At 41.1% G+C, this 23,373-nt stretch overlaps 1 protein-coding gene and 1 non-coding gene across 2 annotated transcripts in view; one reads left to right on the forward strand and one right to left on the reverse strand.

The window, feature by feature from the left end:
• Window positions 1-23,373, reverse strand: part of IL12RB2 (interleukin 12 receptor subunit beta 2) — an 82,324-nt gene that overhangs the window by 24,288 nt on the left and 34,663 nt on the right. The window contains exon 9 of the mRNA XM_059075952.2: window positions 12,567-12,786. Coding sequence (XP_058931935.1) covers window positions 12,567-12,786 — 220 coding nt within the window. The remainder of the gene's footprint in view (window positions 1-12,566; window positions 12,787-23,373) is intronic.
• Window positions 20,548-20,619, forward strand: TRNAC-GCA (transfer RNA cysteine (anticodon GCA)). Its single transcript has one exon. It is a non-coding gene; the product is annotated as a tRNA-Cys (tRNA).

Genomic DNA, 23,373 nt, shown 5'->3' on the forward strand with positions numbered 1-23,373 from the left:
TAGGTCTCTAATCCATTTTGAGATTATTTTTGTGTATGGTGTTAGGAAGTGTTCTAATTTCATTCTTTTACATGTAGCTGTCCAGTTTTCCCAGATCCACTTATTGAAGAGGCTGTCTTTTCTCCACTGTATATTCTTGCCTCCTTTGTCAAAGATAAGGTAACCATAAGTGTGTGGGTTTATCTCTGGGCTCTCTATCCTGTTCCATTGATCTATATTTCCGTTTTTGTGCCAGTACCACACTGTCTTGATTACTGTAGCTTTGTAGTAGAGTCTGAAGTCCAGGACCCTGATTCCTCCAGCTCCGTTTTTCTTTCTCAAGATTGCTTTGGCTATTTGGGGTCTTTTGTGTTTCCATACAAATTGTGAAATTTCTTGTTCTAGTTCTGGGAAAAATAGCATTGGTAGTTTGATAGGGATTGCAACGAATCTGTAGATTGCTTTGGGTAGTATAGTCATTTTCACAATGTTGATTTTTCCAATCCAAGAACATGGTATATCTCCCCATCTGTTTGTATCAGCTTTAATTTCTTTCATCAGTGTCTTACAGTTTTCTGCATACAGGTCTTTTGTCTCCTTAGGTAGGTTTATTCCTAGGTATTTTATTCTTTTTGTTGCAATGGTCAGTGGGAGTGTTTCCTTAATTTCTCTTTCAGATTTTTCATCATTAGTGTATAAGAATGCAAGAAATTTCTGTGCACTAACTTTGTATCCTGCTACTTTACCAAATTCATTGATTAGCTCCAGAAGTTTTCTGGTAGCATCTTTGGGGTTCTCTATGTATAGTATCGTGTCATCTGCAAACAGTGACAGTTTTACTTCTTCTTTTCCAGTTTGGATTCATTTTATTTATTTTTCTTCTCTGATTGCTGTGGCTAGGACTTCCAAAACTATGTTGAATAATAGTTGTGAGAGTGGGCAACCTTGTCTTGTTCCTGATCTTAGTGGAAGTGGTTTCAGTTTTTCACCATTGAGAATGATGTTGGCTGTGGGTTTGTCATACATGCCCTTTATTATGTTGAGGTAAGTTCCCTCTATGTCCACTTTCTGGAGAGTTTTTATCATAATTGGGGGTTGAATTTTGTCAAAAGCTTTTTCTGCATCTGTTGAGATTATCATATGGTTTCTATCCTTCAGTTTGTTCATATGGTGTATCACATTGATTGATTTGTGTATACTGAAGAATTCTTGCATTCCTGGAATAAACCCCACTTGATCATGGTGTATGATCCTTTTAATGTGCTCTTGGATTCTGTTTGCTAGTATTTTGTTGAGGATTTTTGCATCTATGTTAATCAGAGATATTGGCCTGTAGTTTTCTTTTTTTGTAATATCTTTGTCTGGTTTCGGTATCAAGGTGATGGTGGCCTGGTAGAATTAGTTGGGGAGTGTTCCTCTCTCTGCTATATTTTGGGAGAGTTTGAGAAGGATTGGTGTTAGCTCTTCTCTAAATGTTTGATAGAATTCTCCTGTGAAGCCATCTGGTCCTTGGCTTTTGTTTGTTGGAAGATTTTAAATCACAGTTTTAATTTCAGTGCTTGTGATTGGTCCGTTTATATTTTCTATTTCTTCCTGGTTCAGTCTCAGAAGGTTGTGCTTTTCTAAGAATGTGTCCATTTCTTCCAGGTTGTCCATTTTATTGGCATATAGTTGTTTGTAGTAATATCTCATGATCCTTTGTATTTCTGCAGTGTCAGTTATTACTTCTCCTTTTTCATTTCTAATTCTGTTGATTTGAATCTTCTCCTTATTTCTCTTGATGAGTCTGGCTAATGGTTTATCAATTTTGTTCATCTTCTCAAAGAACCAGCTTTTAGTTTTCTTGATCTTTGCTATTGTTTCCTTCATCTGTTTTTCATTTATTTCTGATCTAATCTTTATGATTTCTTTCCTTCTACTAACTTTGGGTTTTTTGTTGTTGTTGTTCTTCGTCTTTCTCTAATTGCTTTAGATATAAGGTTAGGTTGTTTATTTGAGATTTTTCTTGTTTCTTGAGGTAGGATTGTATTGCTATAAATTTCCCTCTTAGTACTACTTTTGCTGCATTCCATAGGTTTTGGGTGTTTTCATTGTCACTTGTTTCTCAGTATTTTTTTATTTCCTCTTTGATTTCTTCAGTGATCTCCTGGTTGTTTAGTAGCGTATTGTTTAGCCTCCATGTGTGTGCATTTTTAAAGTTTTTATTCCTGTAATTGATATCTAGTCTCATAGTGTTGTGGTCGGAAAAGATGCTTGATACGATTTCAATTTTCTTAAATTTACCTAGGTTTGATTTGTGACATAAGATGTGATCTATCCTGGAGAATGTCTGTGTGCACTTGAGAAGAAACTGTATTTTGTTGTTTTTGGGTGGAATATCCTGTAAATATCAATTAAGTTCATCTGGTATAAGGTGTCATTTAAAGCTTGTGTTTCCTTATTTATTTCTGTTTGGATGATCTGTCCATTGGTGTAAGTGGGGTGTTAAAGTCCCCTACTATGATTGTGTTACTGCTGATTTCCCCTTTTATGGCTGTTAGCATTTGCCTTATGTATTGAGGTGCTCCTATGTTGGATGCATAGATATTTACAATTATTATATCTTTGTCTTGGATTGATCCATTCATCATTATATATTGTCCTTCCTTGTCTCTTGTAATAGTCTTTATTTTAAACTCTATTTTGTCTGATATGAGTACTGCTACTCCAGTTTTCTTTTGATTTCCATTTGCATGGAATATCTTTTTCCATCCCCTCACTTTCAGTCTGTATGTGTCCCTAGGTCTGAAGTAGGTCTCTTGTAGACAGCATATATACAGGTCTTGTTTTTGTATCGATTCAGCCAGTCTGTGTCTTTTGTTTGTGGCATTTAATCCACTTACACTTAAGGTAACTATTGATATATATGTTACTATTATCATTTTCTTGTTTTGGGTTTGTTTTTGCAAGTTTTTTCCTTCTCTTGTGCTTCCTGCCTAGAGCAGTTCCTTTAGCATTTGTTGTAAAGTTGGTTTGGTGGTGCTGAATTCTCTTAACTTTTGCTTGTCTGTGAAGCTTTTGATTTCTTTGTCAAATCTGAATGAGATCCTTGCTGGGTAGAGTAATCTTGATTGTAGGTTTTTCACTTTCATCACTTTAAATATATTTTGCCACTCTCTTCTGGCCTGTAGAACTTCTGTTGAAAGATCAGCTGTTAACCTTATGGGGATTCCCTTGTATGTTATTTGTTGCTTTTGCCTTGCTGCTTTTAATATTTTTTCTTTGTGTTTAATTTTTGTTAGTTTGATTATGTGTCACAGCATGTTTCTCCCTGGGTTTATCCTGTATGGGACTCTGTGCTTCCTGGACTTGATGGACTACTTCCTTTCCCATGTTGGGGAAGTTTTCAACTATAATCTCTTCAAATATTTTCTCAGACACCTTCTTTTTTTCTTTGTCTTCTGGGATGCCTATAATTCTAATATTGGTGTGCTTAGTGTTGTCCCAGAGGTCTCTGAGACTGTCCTCTATTCTTTTTTCTTTATTCTGCTCTGTGGCAGTTATTTCCACCACTCTATCTTCCAGCTCACTTAACAGTTCTTCTGCCTCATTTATTCTGCTATTGATTCCTTCTAGAGTATTTTTTTTGTGTGTGTGTGTGATACGTGGGCCTCTCACCACTGTGGCCTCTCCCTCCGTGGAGCACAGGCTCCGGACGCACAGGCTCAGTGGCCATGGCTCACAGGCCCAGCGGCTCCGCAGCATGTGGGATCCCCCTGGACTGGGGCACGAACCCACATCCCCTGCATCGGCAGGCAGACTCCCAACCACTGCGCCACCAGGGAAGCCCTAGAGTTTTTTAATTTCAGTTATTTTGTTGTTCATTACTGTTTGTTTGCTCTTTAGTTCTTCTAGGTCCTTGTTAAATGTTTCTTGTATTTTCTCTATTCTATTTCCATGATTTTGGATCATCTTTACTATCATTACTCTGAATTCTTTTCCAGGTAGTTTGCCTATTTCCTCTGCATTTATTTTATACTCCAATTTTAAAAAAAGTGACTCTCTCTCTCTCTCTCTCTCTCTCTCTCTAAATGCACAGAATTTCTTGATTATAGACTACATTCACCTATTTCACTATATACAGTGAGGTTGATCTCGAAAATAGTCAATCAGTTGACACTCCAACAAGAAAAGCATAAGAAGTTCTCATTTCCCCACCAGCACTTGGTATTTTCTGACTCTCATTTTGCCAATCTGGTACATGTAAGGTGATATTTAATTGTGGTTTTATTTTCATTTTCTGATTTCTTATGAGGCTGAGCTTCTCTTCCTATATTACTAGCTGTGTGACTTTCCCCTTCTCATACTTCACTCATTTTTCCTGTTGTGTTTCCTGTCTTCCTGACTTGCAGAAATAAATAGCTTTTATATTCTAGATATTAACCACTTGTTAGTTTTCAACACCAAATATATCTCACTCCAGTCTTTCAATCTCTGAAAACTTTATGATGTGTTTGTTGCACAAACATACTTTGATGTCGGTAAATTTATCCACAGTTTGTGCATTTTGAGTCTTGTTTATGAAATCCTTCCATTCTGGGGTCACAAAGATACTAAACTATATTTCTGCCCATTGGCTTTTGGTTTTACCTTTCACATTTAAGTTTTTAATCCAAATCTAGCTAAAGCATATTTTTTAAGGGAATAAACTTTTTTTATTTTTTCCACACAGTGAATCAATTTTTCCAAATGTGGTTTCATCCCTGTCCCACACCAAGTTCCATACATTCATGGGTTTGTGTCTAGGTCAGCTTCTTCACCAGAACACACTGGTTACATTATGAGGCTCTGTGACACCTGACTATTTTGTGGTTAAAGTCCCTCCTCATTTTGCTCTTCTTTTTTCAAAGTGGTCTTGGGTATTCAAGATACTTTATTCTTCCATAAAGCTTTTAGAATCAGTTTATCAGAGTCCTCAAAAATTTCAGCTGGTACTTTTATTGGAATTATATTAAATTTATAGCTCAATTTAGACAATGTTAAATTGTCCCATTTATAAATATGCTATTTGAAATTATTTAGGTCTCCTTTTATATCTTTCAATGGAGTTTCAAAAATTCCTCCTTAAAGTTTTAATGCATTCTTTTTTAGGTTAATTCCTAGACACTTTATACTATTAGTTTGCTATTTAAATGGCACCTTATTTTCTACTGCTTTTTCCAGTATTAATTTGTGTGTGTTATTCTTATTCTGGCAGACCTGCTAAACTCTCTAATTAGTTCTAATAATTTGTCTATTGCCCTTGTTAAAATTTCCATGTAATAACCTTATTAGCTGTACACTTAAAATATCTTCTCTTTTCAATATTTGAATTAAATCTTATTCCTTTTTTTTTTGCTTTTATCTTGCAATTTTAAAGAGAATGTTCCTACATATCTTTATTACTATGATGCTTGCTGCATGTTTTTGGTAGAAAGTCTTAGCAAAGCTAAAAAGTTTTCTTTTATTCATAGCTTTCATAGATTTTATTTTTATAAAATACTATTTATTTACTAAAAACTTTGTTTATTGAATACTTTTCTACATCTGTTAAGAACATATCCTTTTTTTTCTCTTTCAGTATTAAAGTAATGAATTACAATGATGCATTTTTCTGATACTGATCCATCTTTGTATTTTTGGGAGCAACACCTGCTTGATCATTCTGCACTCTTATTCGTTTCTTCTTTCTTTCTTTTTTAATAGACTTTATTTTTTAAAGCTGTTTTAAGTTCATGGCAAAATTGAGAGGGAGGCACAGAGATTTTCTACACACCCCTGCCCCCATACACACATCGCCTCCCCCACTATTGACATCCTGCATCAGAGTAGTACATTCTATAATATTCTTGATAAATATTTTAGAATACTTTTCCCTTTCATTTACTTTTTTTCTTATTGGGATTTTTTTAAAAAAATTTATTAATTAATTTATTTTTGGCTGTGTTGGGTCTTTGTTGCTGTGCGAGGGCTTTCTCCAGTTGCGGCGAGCGGGAGCCACTCTTCATCATGGTGCACGGGCCTCTCACTATCATGGCCTCTCTTGTTGCGGAGCACAGGCTCCAGACGCGCAGGCTCAGTAGTTGTGGCTCACGGGCTTAGTTGCTTCATGGCATGTGGGATCTTCCCAGACCAGGGCTCGAACCCGTGTCCCCTGCATTGGTAGGCAGATTCCCAACCACTGAGCCACCAGGGAAGCCCTGGGACTCCTTTTAGGTGGTTGTCATTACTTCTCTTTTTATTCTTTTTTTTTTTGTTTGTTTGTTTGTTTGTTTTTTTTGCAGGCCTCTCACTGTTGCGGCCTCTCCCATTGCGGAGCACAGGCTCCGGACGCCCAGGCTCAGCGGCCATGGCTCACGGGCCCAGCCGCTCAGCGGCACGTGGGATCTTCCCAGACCGGGGCACGAACCCGCGTCCCCTGCATCGGCAGGCGGACTCCCAACCACTGCGCCACCAGGGAAGCCCCTCTTTTTATTCTTTCAGTGTTTTAAGTCTTCTCATTTTTCAAATTCTTTTCCCCTTTTGATGACTTTTCAAAGAGTTTCTCATCCAATCTTCCACATACTCTTTCAATCTTCAGATGAGTCCTTTCTGCAATCCAACCCATTGGGTGAGTTCATTATTTCAACAACTGAACTTTCCATACTGAATCTCTTTATTTGGGCCTTTTCCACAACCACCTATTTCTGATTTATGTTCCTAGCATCCTCTCTTATCCTTCTAAGGATACTTATTATGCTTATTCTAAACTCTTGCTCTTTCTGTTGTGCTGGTTATACTTCCTACCATACAGGTAGTGCCATTTGCTGCCTTTCTTTCTCAGAATTTGTGCCCCTCAGATTTCTACTAATTTTCTCCTTTGGGATCATGTTTCATTTTATTGGATTGATCAGCAGCCTTGGCCTTTATTTTTCTGTGGGGGGAGGAGTGAAAGTTTAGCCAGAGCTCATGCTCCTACAGGTAAGTTTAGGTGAGGTGGAGGAGCTTTTCAGAGAGGAAAGCCAGCGAGCCTGTAGTGATTCACTCTAAGCTCTGCCTGTCTCCTGTTCCTTGTAGGTGCACCTGGCAGCTCCAGAACCTACCCATGTCTCTGTGGATGGCACTGCTCTTCATGGGGGAGTGGGGCTGTTATTCTCTTCTATAATTGCCAGGCCATGGGGTGGGTGGCAGAAGAAAATCTCAGGCACTCTTTCTCAGGTTCTAGGGCTTCCTTGAAGTTACTCTGCCCTGCCCTCCAGACTTTCCTGCCCATAGTAAAAATGCCCAGGCGATGGACATCTCAGGGCAACAAGGGGAAGAAAAAGGAGTGCAACCAACAAGTGCTACCTCAGCCCTCCCCCTTTATCACTATTACCCATCCACAGGCGCTCAGCCATCCTGTCCTGTCTCTCCTGTGGCATCTTCAGGGCAGGTTTGGTAGTGAGAGCATGGAAGCTGTGTGTTGGCTACTTTGCCAGGAACTGGAATTCCCCAGCCCTGGCTCTTTATCTTCATTTGCCTTGATATCTTATTTTCTGGCTATGTCACAAGTTTGCTTTTGTTTTGTTTTGGAGAATAAAATGTATTCATTCAGTAATATGTATTGAGAACCTAGCGTTTGCAAGACCCTTTGCCAGATGATGGGCTAAAATAGCCAAAGAGCCTTTCTAACCACTGCTCTCTTTGCCATTAGCTAAGTAAATCAACCTGGCATTGCCCAGCCTCTGAGTCACCACACTTGCCAGGAGCCAGCCTGAATTTCCTCCCCATCATGTTTGCCAGGGCATGCTCTCTCCTTTAGAACTCTGCTAACAACTCACCTCTCTGACACCTTTCAAAATTATTCCTTTAGCCTCTATCATTCGACTTCCCATCTCCATTTTCACTGAGAACTTCTAAATAGAGTTATGAAGTCATAAAGTATTTGGAAAAAGTGCCCACCTAAGAGACAGGTGGCTTGGTTTTTCAGTCCAGCTCTGCCACTAATTGTGTATATGATCTTGGCCAAGTTACGTCACCTCCTGGGACCTCAGTCTCTGACATCTGTGTGGGCCTCTATTTATGGCTGTACTGCTTTCTGTTTCTTGCCATAGTTTCAAGAATTCTTGAGCACAGGGACTGGTCTGAAATATTAAATATGTTTTACCTGTTGACTGGTGGGTTTAACACACATTCAATTTTCATCATAAACCAACAAAATCATTCTAGTGCTTCTTGATATGCAATGCTGTGGCATATACCTTTTATAACAAAGTTGTCTCTACTTTCTCAAAATCAACATAATTCTGCCTCTTTGGGCATTATTTTTCTTCTCCTAGAAGGAAAGCTATTTATGTGAGTAGTGTGAACATATATTGAAAGAGAGGGAGACAAAAATCATGGTACGCTATTCCTACAGATCATTCAGAATTTGCATAAGAAAAGAGGGCTCCAGGATGGGACCATGTGGTTTGCAAATCTGTCCTCCAGGTCTCGCTGGGGTGCACAACTACTCTTATTGGATGGTTTAGGTGTGGCCTTAGGAGAGACAATAGGCTCTTGAGATTTCTGGGACTAGGACCCTCTTAGCCACAGCTCAGTTCTAGAGAACTGTTTCAATATCCTACTTTACCACCCCTCCACGTTCCTCCTTATTGAGCCTCACCCTTATTTAACACCTTCCAATTCTTAGAGGAAGAAGTGTGTGTCTTACATCTTTTTTGTTATTGGATCCTATCATCTTTCAGCTCCCCAGGAACTTCATTCCATTAATGATCCCCTTTCCCCTTTACCTTCAACTCTTTCCCACCCCACTTCTCCTTTTCAACTTATATGCCTGCTCAGATCTCACTTTAAAGCAAACTCTCACGCCTGCACACCTGCACTACTTCGCCTGGCTAACACCATCTTGTGTCTCCATTTCTGTTCACATGTAGCCTCCTCTCCAAGCCCATGCTTCAGCTTTTCTCTGTTCCTAGAGTGCCCTGTGCACACCTCTAATATTACACTTATCCTGTACTGCAGTTTACTTGTTTATATGTCTACCCCTCCCACTGGACAAAATATCAAAATGTAACTGTAGGACCTTGACTGTATTTTTTACCTCTTACTGAATTCCAGTTACCTTATATAGTAATCTCAATAAATTTTTGTTGAATCAATAATGTAGAGGCCAACTCTAAAATAATGAATGTGTCATTTTGAGAAGCTGTTTCCAAATCTAAATAAAGAAGCTGGAATGGGCCAGAAAATTCAAGAAGCTTATATACTCAAGACCCATCTGCAGTGAGGTTTAAAGAAGTAACGTATTTTGACATACTACATCTTAACAAGAGCAGGATACTAAACAGTGGTAAGATCTCAATTTCCCCCAAACAGAATTCCCTTTAAAAATTATATACATAGGGCTTCCCTGGTGGCGCAGTGGTTGAGAGTCCGCCTGCCGATGCAGCGGACACGGGTTCGTGCCCTGGTCCGGGAAGATCCCACATGCCGCGGAGCGGCTGGGCCCGTGAGCCATGGCTGCTGAGCCTGCGCGTCCGGAGCCTGTGCTCCGCAGCGGGAGAGGCCACAACAGTGAGAGGCCCGCGTACCGCAAAAAAAAAAAAAAAAAAAAAAAAAAAATTATATACATAGTACTTATTCATTGAAGAAAAAAAATTAAATATAAAAATCACCTCTAATACCTTATTGTAGATATGGTTTCTGTTAATATTTCCATGTACATTCTCCTAGATTTTTTTTTACTATGCTAAAATGTGTATTTGTGTAAATATATATTTTTAAATGACATCATACCATGTATATTTTTGAAAGCCTACTTTTTCACTTATTATGTGCATCTTTCCACACCATTAAAACATAGCTACAATATCACTTTAATGCTGGAGTGGGATTAAGGTGGGTGAGGGTCATGATATATTTAACCAATCCATCCTCTATTATTAAATATTTAGGCTGTTTGAGGTATTTCATTATTTCAAAAACATTTCAACAAACATTTTTGTGCTTACTATTTTTGTTGTTTTTTTTTAAAGGGCTTCAAATGCTTGGCTTTAAAAAAATTTATTTATTTATTTATTTATTTTTGGCTGTGTTGGGTCTTCGTTTCTGTGCGACGGCTTTCTCTAGTTGTGGCAAGCGGGGGCCACTCTTCATCACGGTGCACAGGCCTCTCACTATTGCGGCCTCTCTTGTTGTGGAGCACAGGCTCTAGACGCACAGACTCAGTAGTCGTGGCTCATGGGCCTAGTTGATCTGTGGCATGTGGGATCTTCCCAGACCAGGGCTCGAACCCATGTCCCCTGAATTAACAGGCAGATTCTCAACCACTGCACCACCAGGGAAGCCCGTGCTTACATTTTTTTAAGCTCATGCCTTATTATTTGCTAGGATACATTTCCTTTGTTGTTGTTGTTGTTGCATTGGGTTTTTATTGCTGTGCACGGGCTTTCTTCAGTTGCATTGAGCAGGGGCTACTCTTCATTGAAGTGCACGGTCTTCTCATTGTGGTGGCTTCTCTTGTTGCAGAGCACAGCTCTAGGCACATGGGCTTCAGTAGTTGTGGCACGCAGGCTCAGTAGTTGTGGTGCACAGGCTTAGTTGCCCCACAGCATGTGGGATCTTGCTGGACCAGGGCTCGAACCCACGTCCCCTGCATTGGAGGGTGGATTCTTAACCACTGTGCCACCAGGGAAGTCCCGAGGACACATTTCTAATGGCAGAATTTCTTGATCAAAAGATTTGTTCATAATTAAAGTTTGTTAGTGTTATCAATTGCCAACTTTCTCTTAAGAAAGTTGTACCAATTTACACACCTGCCAGCAGTATACAAGGGTATCTTTTCCCCACACTCTCACCAATATAGGTTATGCTAATTCTACTTACTCGTTCTCGGTCTGGTTTGATTTCTCATCTTTTTTCAAAATTTGCATCTCATTGATTGCTAACTAGGCTAAACATTTTCGTATCTTTATTATTACTTTTATTTTATATTTATGTTTTGAGTAGCCTGTTCATATCCCATGATCTCTTATTATTTGAAAACTTACATATATAGATAATCAATCCTCTTTTTGCCAAAAATGTAGCATACACTTTTCTTAAATTGCTCTTTGCATTTTAAAGCCTTATTTATGGTGTTTTTAAATTTTTTACTTTACTATGCATAAAGTTTAAGATTTTTTCCCCATAGTTAATCCATCTTTTCCTTCAGGTTTCATGCCTTCCCCACATGAGGCAGAGATTACCAGTTACCTACCAAATACCCTCTCCTCATCTTCTTTAGCAAGGGAACAATGTATTTCTGAGCCTCCTTTGCAGTTGGGTGTGATCAGGTGACCAGTTAGGGTCAATGACTGCAAGGGTTGTTGTGTGATCTGGGGCAAAACTCCTCAAGAGTGAGAGTTGAGGCTTCTCCCTTCTTCTTTTCTGTTGCCTAGAAGGAAATAGCTAGAGCTCCAGCAGCCATCCTGGACCACTTCCATCTTGTGGATGGAAGTCAACTTGGCAGTGGGTATAGAAGGAAGGAGCCTGGAGTCCTCACAATATTATGAAGCTGTCACACTAGCCCTGGGCTGTCCACATCCAAATTTTTTTTATACAAGAGGATAAATAAGTCACTGTAGTCAGGCCTTTGGTAAGAGCAACTCTTACTCCTAAGAGCGATTCCTAACTCATATGCCAACCCAAGGTTATATCAATATTTATTTGTATTTTTATCTACTATATTACCTCTACATTTACAGATGTATGACTGAAACGACATATAACCAAGGTTCGACAGTGTCTATAAGATAATTATTTTTGGTAGAAGCTTCTTCAAAATGATAATTACTAGACCCCCATGTGGATAAACTGTTACACTGAATTTTAAGGAAGGATCTAATTATAGAGTTTTATTCTATCAGGCATTTTTTGAAAAAGTTAGGCCAATGATTTTGACTTGAAATACTTTTATTATATAGATCTTGAGAAATAGCTTTAATATCTATTTTTTTTTGATGAATTACGGGCTTACATCCTAAGTTAGTTTTCAGGGATGCAACTATAAAATGTGTATAGCTAGTTGGGAGGTTTTCAGTGTAGATAATTGGATACATATCTAAATTTGTGTAATAAAGAGCTGTATTATAGCAAAATTGTACTATAGTTCCATAACAGCCAGAATTTCATTTTAATACTATTAGTTTTAAAACATATTTTGACTATACGTATGCTTTTTCTAGAACTTGACAACACATATTATTCTTGCTTCCGGAAAAATTAGCCAGATATTAGTGTTCAATTTAATGTAATGAATATTTCCTTAACTAGTATTTATTAAGCACCTGCTATGTATTAGTCTCTGTATTTAATCTCACAATGACCTGTAATTCACGTAATAAAATCCCTAGTTTAGAGAGGGGGAAATTGAAGCTCAGAGGTGTTAATTCACTTGTCCAAGGACACTCACTGGCTAAATGGAAATTTCAGACGGCCTCTGAAGGCTGTTGACTCCAAATTCTAAACTCCTGTGCTACTCATACCAGGCCCTGAGCTGGACCTGAGGGAGATAAGAGATTAGTAAAACAATTTCCTACAAGTAATATTAAAGAAAATTTGGTACTTACCTGCCCCACACAGGTCCGTTATGTTAATATGAGTGGGCAGGGAACTGCCTTTCGAGTTAGCTGCAGACACAGACACAGCCCAGTTCCCAGTTCTGGGAATGACCCAGGTCCAGGAGGTGTGTTCTGTGGTGTTCTGTAGTGTGGCTTTCCCCCCTGCTACCTCCTGCAAGGTCACTTGATAGTGGAGGATTTTTCCTTTTGCCTCTGATAGACTCAGATTCTGCAACAAAACACATCTACTTACTATGTACTCTCAGACAAGGTCACTGGATGCTCTATGCTAGGACCTCATGACTGCCAGCAGCAGGCGGCTACATTGGAATGACCTTTTTATTTACATCTTCTCATCTCCTCCACTGCACACTTTCATGTCTCCACCCAGCCCCGCCACTTAGAAAAAAAAAATCAGTTAACATTTTTTAAAGCTAATTCTTAAAAACATATTGATTTTCCTTTCTTGCTTCAAAGTGACACTTCCTAATAGGAGAAGACTCAATTACATTCAGTGGAACAAGTGAGGGACCTGAACTCAGAAGATCTGGGTTTGAGTTCCAGCTCTACCAATCACCAGCTGTGTGACCCTGGGCAAGGCATTCAGACCCCTCTGAGTCTCCATTTCCAAATCTGTGAAACACACACACGTATGTATTTTTATATAGAAAGTGCAATGCTGCTCCTGAAATCAAAAACAAGCTTTTTAAGAGCTAAACTAGTAAAATCCATACTTAGTGAATTGGATTAGCCATCTGTGCTAGGAAACTAAGACACTGTTTATAAATGTGTGACTAACAAGTTCTGGAACTGCAAGAATTCCAATTGAGATGGCTTGGGAACAATCCCAGAAAGTAAGCAGAAAACTAATTATTTGTACTGTAACCCTGTTTGGACAAGGACCATGGGAAACAGAAGCATTGGAAATGGGGAGTTGCCAAGGCCTGTGTTGGCAGTGCCTGTCCATGCCTAGTGCAGGGAGAGAAAGGCATTGCTCATCAGACTTAAGCATCACAGTTTTCTTGACAAGGCTCTTCCTTCCATGGGATGTGGGGTGGACTCAAGCCGCTGAAAGACACACCTTAGGATTGGCAAATGCCCCTTTCTCTGGTTCCCTGCTCCCTAAGCAATCTTTTAATAATTTGGTTTCCTATGTCATTTATCTGTCAGGAGAGGCTGGGCTAACATGAACATCTGGTTCACTTAAAATTTGTATCTTTCACTTAAAGTGAAAAAATTGGCCTTCTGATTATAATTTGGCTTCTGAAATAATTAGCATGCTGGGAGAGGATGTTCCTATCTGCTGACTCAAGCCTTCTGGTTGGCCCAACAGCTGCAATTCTCACTATAAATTAATGCATGAACATCCAGCTTTTTATATTTCAGCCTCTAGGAGCTTGAATAATGCAGATCATGTCCTAGGTACCCTTCTGGATCCACAAGGCCCAAGACTGGATCACAAACCATGGTCAACACACTGAGTGAATGCCATGTTGTTGGGGGCATTTTTGGGTGCACATTCAGCCGTTCCCTAGAAGACATCCTGTGTCCTGGCAAGAACCAAGAAAGTTAACGCTGCAAATGTCCATCACAGCTGATCTCATAGGCCCATTGTGTGGATTAAAACAAGTGAGTGCTTTTGACATTGTGATGTTCTGAACTGTTATTAATAAACATTCCCTTTGTCATAGGAGAAAAAACAAGATAAATTAAAGCAAAAGCTGGCTCGGGAAGACCATTCCCTCAGCTCTCTCTCACTCCATTCTTCCCTTCCTGTTCCTTGTGCAGCTCCGGAGGGAGGACTGTCACCCCCATCCCAGGCACCCCACCCAAAGGCACTCCCCAAGAGTTAACTGGGCTCACAAAGCTCCCCATTCTTGCCAGGGACCCAAGGGGCAAATGGGAAAGAGCCTGTATTCCCACCCGCTCATGGTCCTTCACAGACACCTCAGCAATCTCATGCAATCCAGTGGTAGAGTGCTGACAGAAGGGAGGAAACGTCAAGTCCTCTTGGATCCAGTGAATCTACCTAGAGACCGCTGTGGAAATCCAGCTGATCCCAGTGATCTAATAAACAGAGGTGTGGGTTGGAAAGATAAGTAAATATCCCCAGAGGGCAGGGAAGGTCTTGGACACACCTTGCATTATTTTTGAGTTGCAAATATCAGTGAGAAGATGAGGATGGGGCCAAGGAGTTAGACAAATAAATATGGTATCCCTTGAATTATGCTTGTATAAAATGTCAAGCTCCAGTTTGGCGATAAAGGTTAACATCTCTCAGATAACTGGTCTCCTTAACCAAACTGGAAAATGGGTCTAACTTGTCCAGCAGGGTCCATAGAATAAAAGATTCAATGAGTTCAATGAGCCAGTGGGAAAACAGGCATTTAACTGGAGGGGCACTCAGTCTCCTGAAGCAATTAAAAAGAGTGTGATTAGGTTGGTTAACAAAAGCAGTAACATCAAGTTTGCAAATCATGTATATAATGCATTACCCCTCAATGACACCTGGCCCCGACAGAATGGAATATCATCCCAGAACAACAGAACAGGAAGAGATTCTTCAGATTAACAATTAATTCAGTGTTTCATTTTATCAATGGGGAAACTAAGCCCTGGGGACAAGAGATGACTTGCTTAAGGCTACTCAAGGGACAGATAGAGGGGCTGAGAGTGGAATCCAGGGCCCCTGACTTCTGGATTCATGACCCCTCCACTCTGACTCACTGCCCCTTCTATTGGCAAGCCTGAGACAATGAACTGGTGAGTACGAGTGCCATGTTGCATAGTTGGATCCCCATTCACCCTTCTGGCCCAGAGTTGCAAAGCTCCTGGAACATCAACAGTGGGCATGAGGTCAGCAATTTGGGGAGGGTGGAGATCCAGAATTCTTTTTATCCAGAGCCAATGAGCCCTCAGTCAGAAGGAGAGAAGCTCTGAACCGAGAAAAACCTTGGCCTGAGGAGCCAGCTGGGTCTTCTCAGATAAATTTATTTTTACTCTAGTGTTTGTTTATTTGGATGGGTGAGAAGGGGGAATCTATCATTTATTGGGCCATACCATGAGTCAGGAGCTCTACATCTACTGTCACATTTATTCCTTATAACTCCCCATTCTGATGAGGGTGCTAAAGCTTAGAGAGGTTAAGAAACTGACTCAAGAAGTCCCTATAAATCTAAAAACAGAAAACAAAATGGTTCTGAAGAACCTAGGGGCAGGACAGGAATAAAGACACAGACCTAGAGAACGGACTTGAGGACATGGAGAGGGGAACAGCAAGCTACAATGAAGTGAGAGAGTGGCATGGACATGTATACACTACCGAATGTAAAACAGTTAGCTAGTGGGAAGCAGCTGCATAGCACAGGGAGATCAGCTCGGTGCTTTGTGACCACCTAGAGGGGTGGGATAGGGAGGGTGGGAGGGAGACGCAGGAGGGAGGAGATATGGGGATATATGTATACATATATCTGATTCACTTTGTTATACAGCAGAAACTAACACACCATTGTAAAGCAATTATACTCCAATAAAGATGTTAAAAAAATTTTTTTAAAAAGTCCCTACAGGAAAGTAATGTGAGGTTTTAGTGCGCCCCCTGGTGGATGTGAGAGAGGAGGGCGATATCCAGACGGAGTCTGGGGTCCCTGGGAGCATCTCAAAGACAGGGTACTTCTTGTCCCTTCTTGGGCAGTGTTGAGAGTGGGTTTCAAGCCAGTGGTCCTACTGTTGTTGTCACCCTCTCCTACTGGTAAGAATACACTAAAAAGGAAAAGCTGTCCATTGCCTCTCTCCCTTCAGTCTTCTTTCTGTTCTGTCCTGTGGGAAATGATCTAAACTTAGTAAACGTAGCCTTTCTGACTTCGCTTTGTCTGAGAAGCAAAGAGTGAACAGCTCCCTCATAAACCATTATAAGAATTCTGCTGCCTGAAAAGGCTTTCAGCATCAAAAATAACTTGGTGAATGTAATCCAAGAAAGGACAAAGTCTGATGCACTTGTGAATGCGTGCCCCATTTGTGTTTTGAAGTATAGGAAAGGTGTTTCTGTGAATTGATAAATCATTTCCTCTTAGGACTTCAAAAAAACTACTGTACTTATAATAAAGTAATATTTTACTTCTGAACTTCCCCTGATGCAAATAATAACTTTAAAAAAACTGTTAGAGCTTAGCCTGTATCAGAGAAGAGAGTCTGTAATCAAGACCCCTTGGAAAGCTGGGCAGTTTGAACACTTATTAGTCACAGCTTTATCTGTGAAGATTTTTTTTGGTTTTGGAATACTGCTGACTTGGTTCTCGTTATTCGGGAAGATCTTTTGCTTTTCTGCTCCACCACCTAGCAGCCACATGACCTTGGGCAAGTTATTTCACCTCTCTGAGCCTCAATTTCCTCATCTGTAAAATGAGGATAATTCTATATGCAGCATAGGCTTATTGGAGGATTCAATGAGTTAAGGGAAGTAAACTGTTTCAAAAGAGTGTTTGGTGCATGACAGATATGAAGACACTTGGTGGGTACTCTTCTCTCACTTACTCTAATATAAAAATCGTCATAATTGGCACTTTTCCCATGATACTTATACGGCTCTTCTATTAATCTTCTATTAATCTTGACCTGGCTTATACCACAGCTCTCTATGGAAGTTTCACCAGTGTCATACGGTTGATTACAAAGTATATGCAATTTGTGGGTTTAAGTCTGGGTACCTTGACTTCAGAACTTATGACTGCCTTCAGCAACCCCAGTCCAAAGTGAAGACAATCCTCACCTGGAAGTTTTAAAAATCACTGTACTGGAAATTTCCATCTGTGGATCTATCTCCCCACTAGCCTGTCAGTTCATCTTTGCATCCTCAGTGTCATGACCAGCGTTTGCCTCCTAAGAATGACCTGGCAGACACTTTTCACAATTCTCATTTTCATACCAACCTCATGTTATATATACTTTTATTATCTGCACTGTACTCATGAGGCAAGGAAGGCACAGAGAGTTTAAACACCTTACTCAAGAACACAAAGTAAGTGGTAAAGCTGGAACTTGAACCCAGCTAGCACAGCTGCTCTATCTGCAGGATGAAGTCTTAACTGCGGTCACGCTGGCACTTAGCAGGCATTCCCCAGGTGTTCTGCTGCCCTGAACTGATTTAATTGATAGTCATACCTCCTGGTCGTTACCCGGGCATAATAATGTCTATCCTGTTTTACAGCTAGAAAACAGCAAAATAATGGAAACTTTTTAAGAGCAAAGCTTTAACTCCCCTTCCATCTCTGTTTTCTATCTTCTGTTAATTCTCTGCTACTTACTCTTATCTTTGTCACTGACCACATTCTGCTATCCAACCCAAATTCCCTGCATTGCATCTGGTACAGTATGTGTGACTAGTAAGCAAGGGAAAGCAACCTGTTCTGTCTGAAAATATCTCCAGAAATGCAGTGCCAGCCTGTGATGAGACAGGGTTGGGAAAGGGAAGGAGAGAGAGTTGAATACTGCAGCAAAACTAATCTTTCCATCTGCTGCTTTTGTATTTAAACATTGATTCTGAGGTTGGATACCTCCTATAATTATATAAGGGCCTCAGGCTCCTGGAAGCCAATCTTCCCTGGGGATGTACAATAGACCTTTTGTCCTCCATCAATATAAACCAGGTTACAAATAATACTTTCTACTTTTACTGAATCCCTTTCATATGAGGAGGCCAAAGAATTCATCCCTTCAGTGCAATGTGATACAGGTTGGAATATTCTTCTTTCACCGAAGACAAAGACAGGGAGAAAGAGACCAAGTGAATGTACTGAATAAGCCGCTTCTGGTCTCAACAGTCTGAGGCTGTGCTGTAAACTGGTGTATGGGGCTGGCTCTTTTCTCTTTCTTCTTGACTTCTATGGTTTGAGGGTAGCTGTTCATCCAAATGAATTACTTCATTGAACAAGTGAATATAAAACACCCAGTCTTTTCCCCACCTTTGGAACCCAAAGTTTCCCTATCTCACTTCTGTCTTGCTTATTAAGGCTGAGGAGACTGGTTGTCGCCCACTACAGGAGGGAGCTATGCAGCCTTCAAAATGGGGCTATCCTGACCTGAGATGGGCTGCTATCTGGAGGGTGAGCCCCTGGCCACTGTGCCGTACTGGCACTTAGTAGACACACCAGTTGTCAAAGACATAGTAGGGAAAAAAGAATGTAAAATAGCTCATTAATATTTTTTAAACCAATTACATGTTGAAATGATAACATTCCAAATATATCTGTGAGTAAAATGTATTATTAAAATTGTCCACCTCTTTCTTTTTAATTTTTTTTTTTTTTTTTTTTTTTTTGCAGTATGCGGGCCTCTCACTGCTGTGGCGTCTCCCGTTGCGGAGCACAGGTTCCGGACGCGCAGGCTCAGCGGCCATGGCTCACGGGCCCAGCTGCTCCGCGGCATGTGGGATCTTCCCGGACTGGGGCACGAACCTGCGTCCCCTGCATCGGCAGGCAGACTCCCAACCACTGTGCCACCAGGGAAGCCCCACCTCTTTCTTTTTATTTTCTAAAATGTGGCTACAAGAAAGTTTTAAATTATACATGTGGCTTGCATCTGTGGCCTGCTTTATACTTCTATGGGATAGCACTTCACTAATGTGATCCTGTAAGCCAAAGCCGTGCCCCCAGGGGGTCTCCTGTCAAATGTTCTCCCACCCTTGTCCTTGTCCTGACTAACTTGTCCTTCTGGGGAGCTCCAGTATTAACGTCCTTTTTTTTTTTTTTAGGGTCAGAAAACTTTAATAACACCTGGACAGAATCAATACTAACAATTAGAGGGGAAGTTTATACATGATATTTTCTAAAGATTTTAAATATTCCTAAAGATTTTATCCTTAAAATTCAGTTTAGACAAACAAGCAAACAAACAAAAGCTTCACCCTATTTAACCCTCAGCAACTCGACTGTGGACTCACTTTACCCACATCTCGAAATCCTTCCAACCAATTAAGAAACTAAAAAGCAGAAACGCATGTGGGATTCTGACTGCCAGGCCTATCTTGCGATGTGTAGACTCTCCTATCCCCTTTGTCCTCCTGATGTTCCATCTCTTAACTGCAGTGACTCGCTCATTGCCTGAGCTCCACTTTGTTCTATGGTTCACAAAGTTAGTCAGCTGCATAGAGAATGGAAGATGTTGAAATCTGCAGTATTACATTCTGAAAGGCCCTCTCTGACTCCTCACCCCTTCCCCTGCCTGGCCATCATCCCCCGAGCCGAACCTTGAACCCCTCCTTGACACCTGAGGGCCCTCACCATCTCCTTGCTATTTCTGTCCTCCTGCTGGAGTGTGAGCTCAAGAACATGGAGCCTGGACCTGGCTTGTTCACTTCCATATCCCCACATGCAGCATGGGCTCTAGGTCTAAAGAGGGGTTTTAATGTATTTGTTTGCTTGAATGAATAAATGAATGAGTGGGTGAATGAAGGAGTGAATTCAGCTCCATCTGCACACAGGTATTTCTCTTCCAGAACCATGGCCCAAACCACCATTTCAGAAAGTTTGTGACTTGCTATGATCAAGACAGTGAGAGGACGCTGAAGAAATTTACAGAGGAAATTGGAAAGGTTAATGTGGCTTTAACCCATTGTCGTATCTTTTCATACATCATCCCCATATATATTCGAGGTGACTTTCTTCTTAAAGGACAGAAGCTGTATTAACTGAAGGAAAAGTGTGCTGGAATCACGGATTGAAACGCTTTGTCAAAGCAAAGGAAACGGTATGAAAGTTTGTGCAGAAGGAAATGATAGAGGGAATCTGAGGGAAAGAATCGGTGACACTCCTCCTTCCCCTTAAAGGGCTCTAACCCAACACTGGGGCCATTGGTAACACAGTAAGTTTATACCTGTTATTGCATTTACTGTTTCAACAACACCCAGGTGTTTTTGCTTGATTCATAGATTAGGTTCTACTTTTTGGCTTCAACAGAGAAAGTATTTTTTCTCTTAAAAGCAACTATGGGGACCTCCCTGGTGGTCCAGTGGTTAGGACTCTGGCTTGCACTGCCAGGGGCGCGGGTTCGATCCCTGGTTGGGGAACTAAGATCCTGCAAGCCATGTGGCATGGCCAAAAATTTAAAAATAAAAAATTTTTAAAAAGTGGCTATGGCAAAAAATAGTACAGGATATTTTTGAGGAAATGGAGTTTTTTGGAGAAACCAAGGTGTGAGAAAACGAGTAACTATGTGGGAACCAGACATCAAAGGTCTCCTTTACCCTCAACATATTCACACACCCACCTTCATAAATACACACGCATATAGATACATTCATACACATTCACACTCACACACCCATACATATACACCTGCACTCATACCCACATGTATCCTACACACTCACACCTTCACACTCACTCACTACGGAGGGTGATTCACATGTTGGAATTTAACACCTAATGTGATGGTGTCAGGAGGTAGGGCCTCTGCAAGTTGATTAGGCCCTGAGGGTGGAGCCCCCATGGGTGGGATTAGCACTCTCTAAGAGACCCCAGAATGCCGTCTAGCCCCTTCCACCACGTGAGGATACAACAGAAATCTGCGACACAGAAGAGGGCCCTCACCCAACCATGCTGGCAGCTGGATCTCAGACTTCCAGCCTCCAGAACTGTGAGAAATTGATCTCTGTTATTTATAAGCCCCCAGTCTATGGTATTTTATTATACTAAGACACATACATGCACAACATACATGCCCGTGTACTCACACATGTACCCACAAATACACACCCACACACTCACATCCCTCCCACGCATACAAAACTCACACTCATTCACACACATGTGCACTCACTCACATATACAACACACATGCACACACACCACTCCAGACACGCACATTCACACATCCTCAACTCCCTCCACACACACAGGGGCTGTACCCATTCAGCACCAAGCTGTTCTCCCCTAGTGTAAACATCCTACAAAAACGAAAGGTCATCTCACTTTTCCCTATCTGTAAGAGAAACGTGTTCTCTCTGTGTTCACAGGCTGATGGGGTTTTACTTGGGACTTCCTTTGGTGCCAAAGCCCCAAATTCCCCTTTGCAGTGGCGGGGTGTCCCCCTTATCTGGTTTCCCAGTATTGATCAAAGTGAAAAAAGAAAAATCAGCCACCACACACGTCTTTGCTTCCTTTCCCCAGTGTGGTCTGACTTAGGCCCCACCACAAAGCACTTGATCCGGCTACAGTGTTTCTTTCTAGCCTGAGGTTTAGATGAGTTCCTTGTGTCACAGCACAGCCCGCCCCCCCCCCCCACCCCCACTCCCACTCCCGTGCATAAGACTCCCAAGCCTGCCTAAGGGGGACAAGAGGAATCCCAGGCGGATGAGTGGGAGAGGGGTGGCTCCAGAGGGCAGTATTTCCGCCCAGGAAAGGCTTCCAGCACAAGTACCACATCATGGAATCCTCTCATGGGAAATCACTCCTCCCTAGACCTCAGTTTCCGTGTTTGTAAAACGAGTGTTGGAACTGCATGCTGCTTAAATGCCCTTTGGCTTTAGAGGTCTGGGATTCGTGGTTCTGGGGTCCAGAGCAGGACTGCTCACCTCAGCAACTCCAGCCGGGGTTTAATTGCCTCTCCCAGGTGGGTGGAGAGGCAATTGAAGAAGCCCAGGATTCGACAGAGACGGACTAAATCCTGTAATGACCCTATAAAACTGAAGACTGGGTCCAACTTTCCTTTCTCAGGCTGGACAATCACTGAAGGTTTTGAAGGTGCCCTGTCACGACTACCATCTGGCACAAGGTTATAGAAGCTTTTAGTATTTACATTTTTGGTTTCTTATTCAAATTGATTCCAGTCCAAAAGCATCCTTCTTGGGCCCACAATTCTGGCTCCACAAAAGGAAAGATTTTCTAACTTATCAATAAGAGATGCCATCAAGGCATGGGCGTCCTCCAAAGCGATTCTCCCTGTCCCAGAAGGTCCCAGATATCTGTCTGTACTGGCTGGGCTGGGAGCAATGTTTATGAGAGAAAGGGTGGACTAGAAGAGCTTCAAAGCCTCTGAATTTCAAGACTTCATTTTAGAATCTAAACTTTGCCAGGAATAGGGACAGGATCAAGATGAACAGCAGACAGGAATTTGCATATGCAAGCTTGCTAAGCATTACCTGTTGGCTAACAAATAGTTATTTTGACTTTGCTCTGACGTTGGTTTCAGGGTACCCTGCCCATGCCTGTTTTAAATTCTCTTTATGACAGTATACACCGATATAGCACCAGGCATGTTGCTTACCCTGTTAGGATAAAAATCATGATGCAGTATCATTTAATTTTTCCTTGGTGGCCCCCGTGATTTTTCTGGGTTTGTGTCTTCTCATCTACTGGGTCCTGCGATGGCCTTGTCAGCTCTGCAGGTACCAGGATCATTACCCTCATTCTACCGAGAGAAACCCTAGAGTAGAGAGGGGTGAAATGGGACCAGAATAGAGTATCTTTTCAGATAACTGTAAAGTACATTTGGGGAGAAGGGATCTTTATGGGAGGAAGAATATGCGTTTTAACCAGTCGCTTACTTCTGAAAACGAAAACCAATAGCCAGGAATTGAGCTGGGGTCTTCTACACTATTTACAAATTAAGGCTACTCTAAATGCCTTGCTTTAGGAATAATCTTGCTATTAACAATGCTTTATTTTAAGATAAATTTTAAGCTGCAGTTTAAGTTTCAAAGTGAAGAACTTGACTATGACTCACCAAGCTATTTATAGTAGACTCCTCTTATGCCAGACATTTTATGTGTGTGTGTGTGAGAGAGAGAAAGGGAAAGAGGGAGAAAGAGCTCATTTCTTAA

Source organism: Kogia breviceps, chromosome 1 (assembly GCF_026419965.1).
Source record: "Kogia breviceps isolate mKogBre1 chromosome 1, mKogBre1 haplotype 1, whole genome shotgun sequence".
Lineage (NCBI taxonomy): Eukaryota > Metazoa > Chordata > Mammalia > Artiodactyla > Physeteridae > Kogia > Kogia breviceps.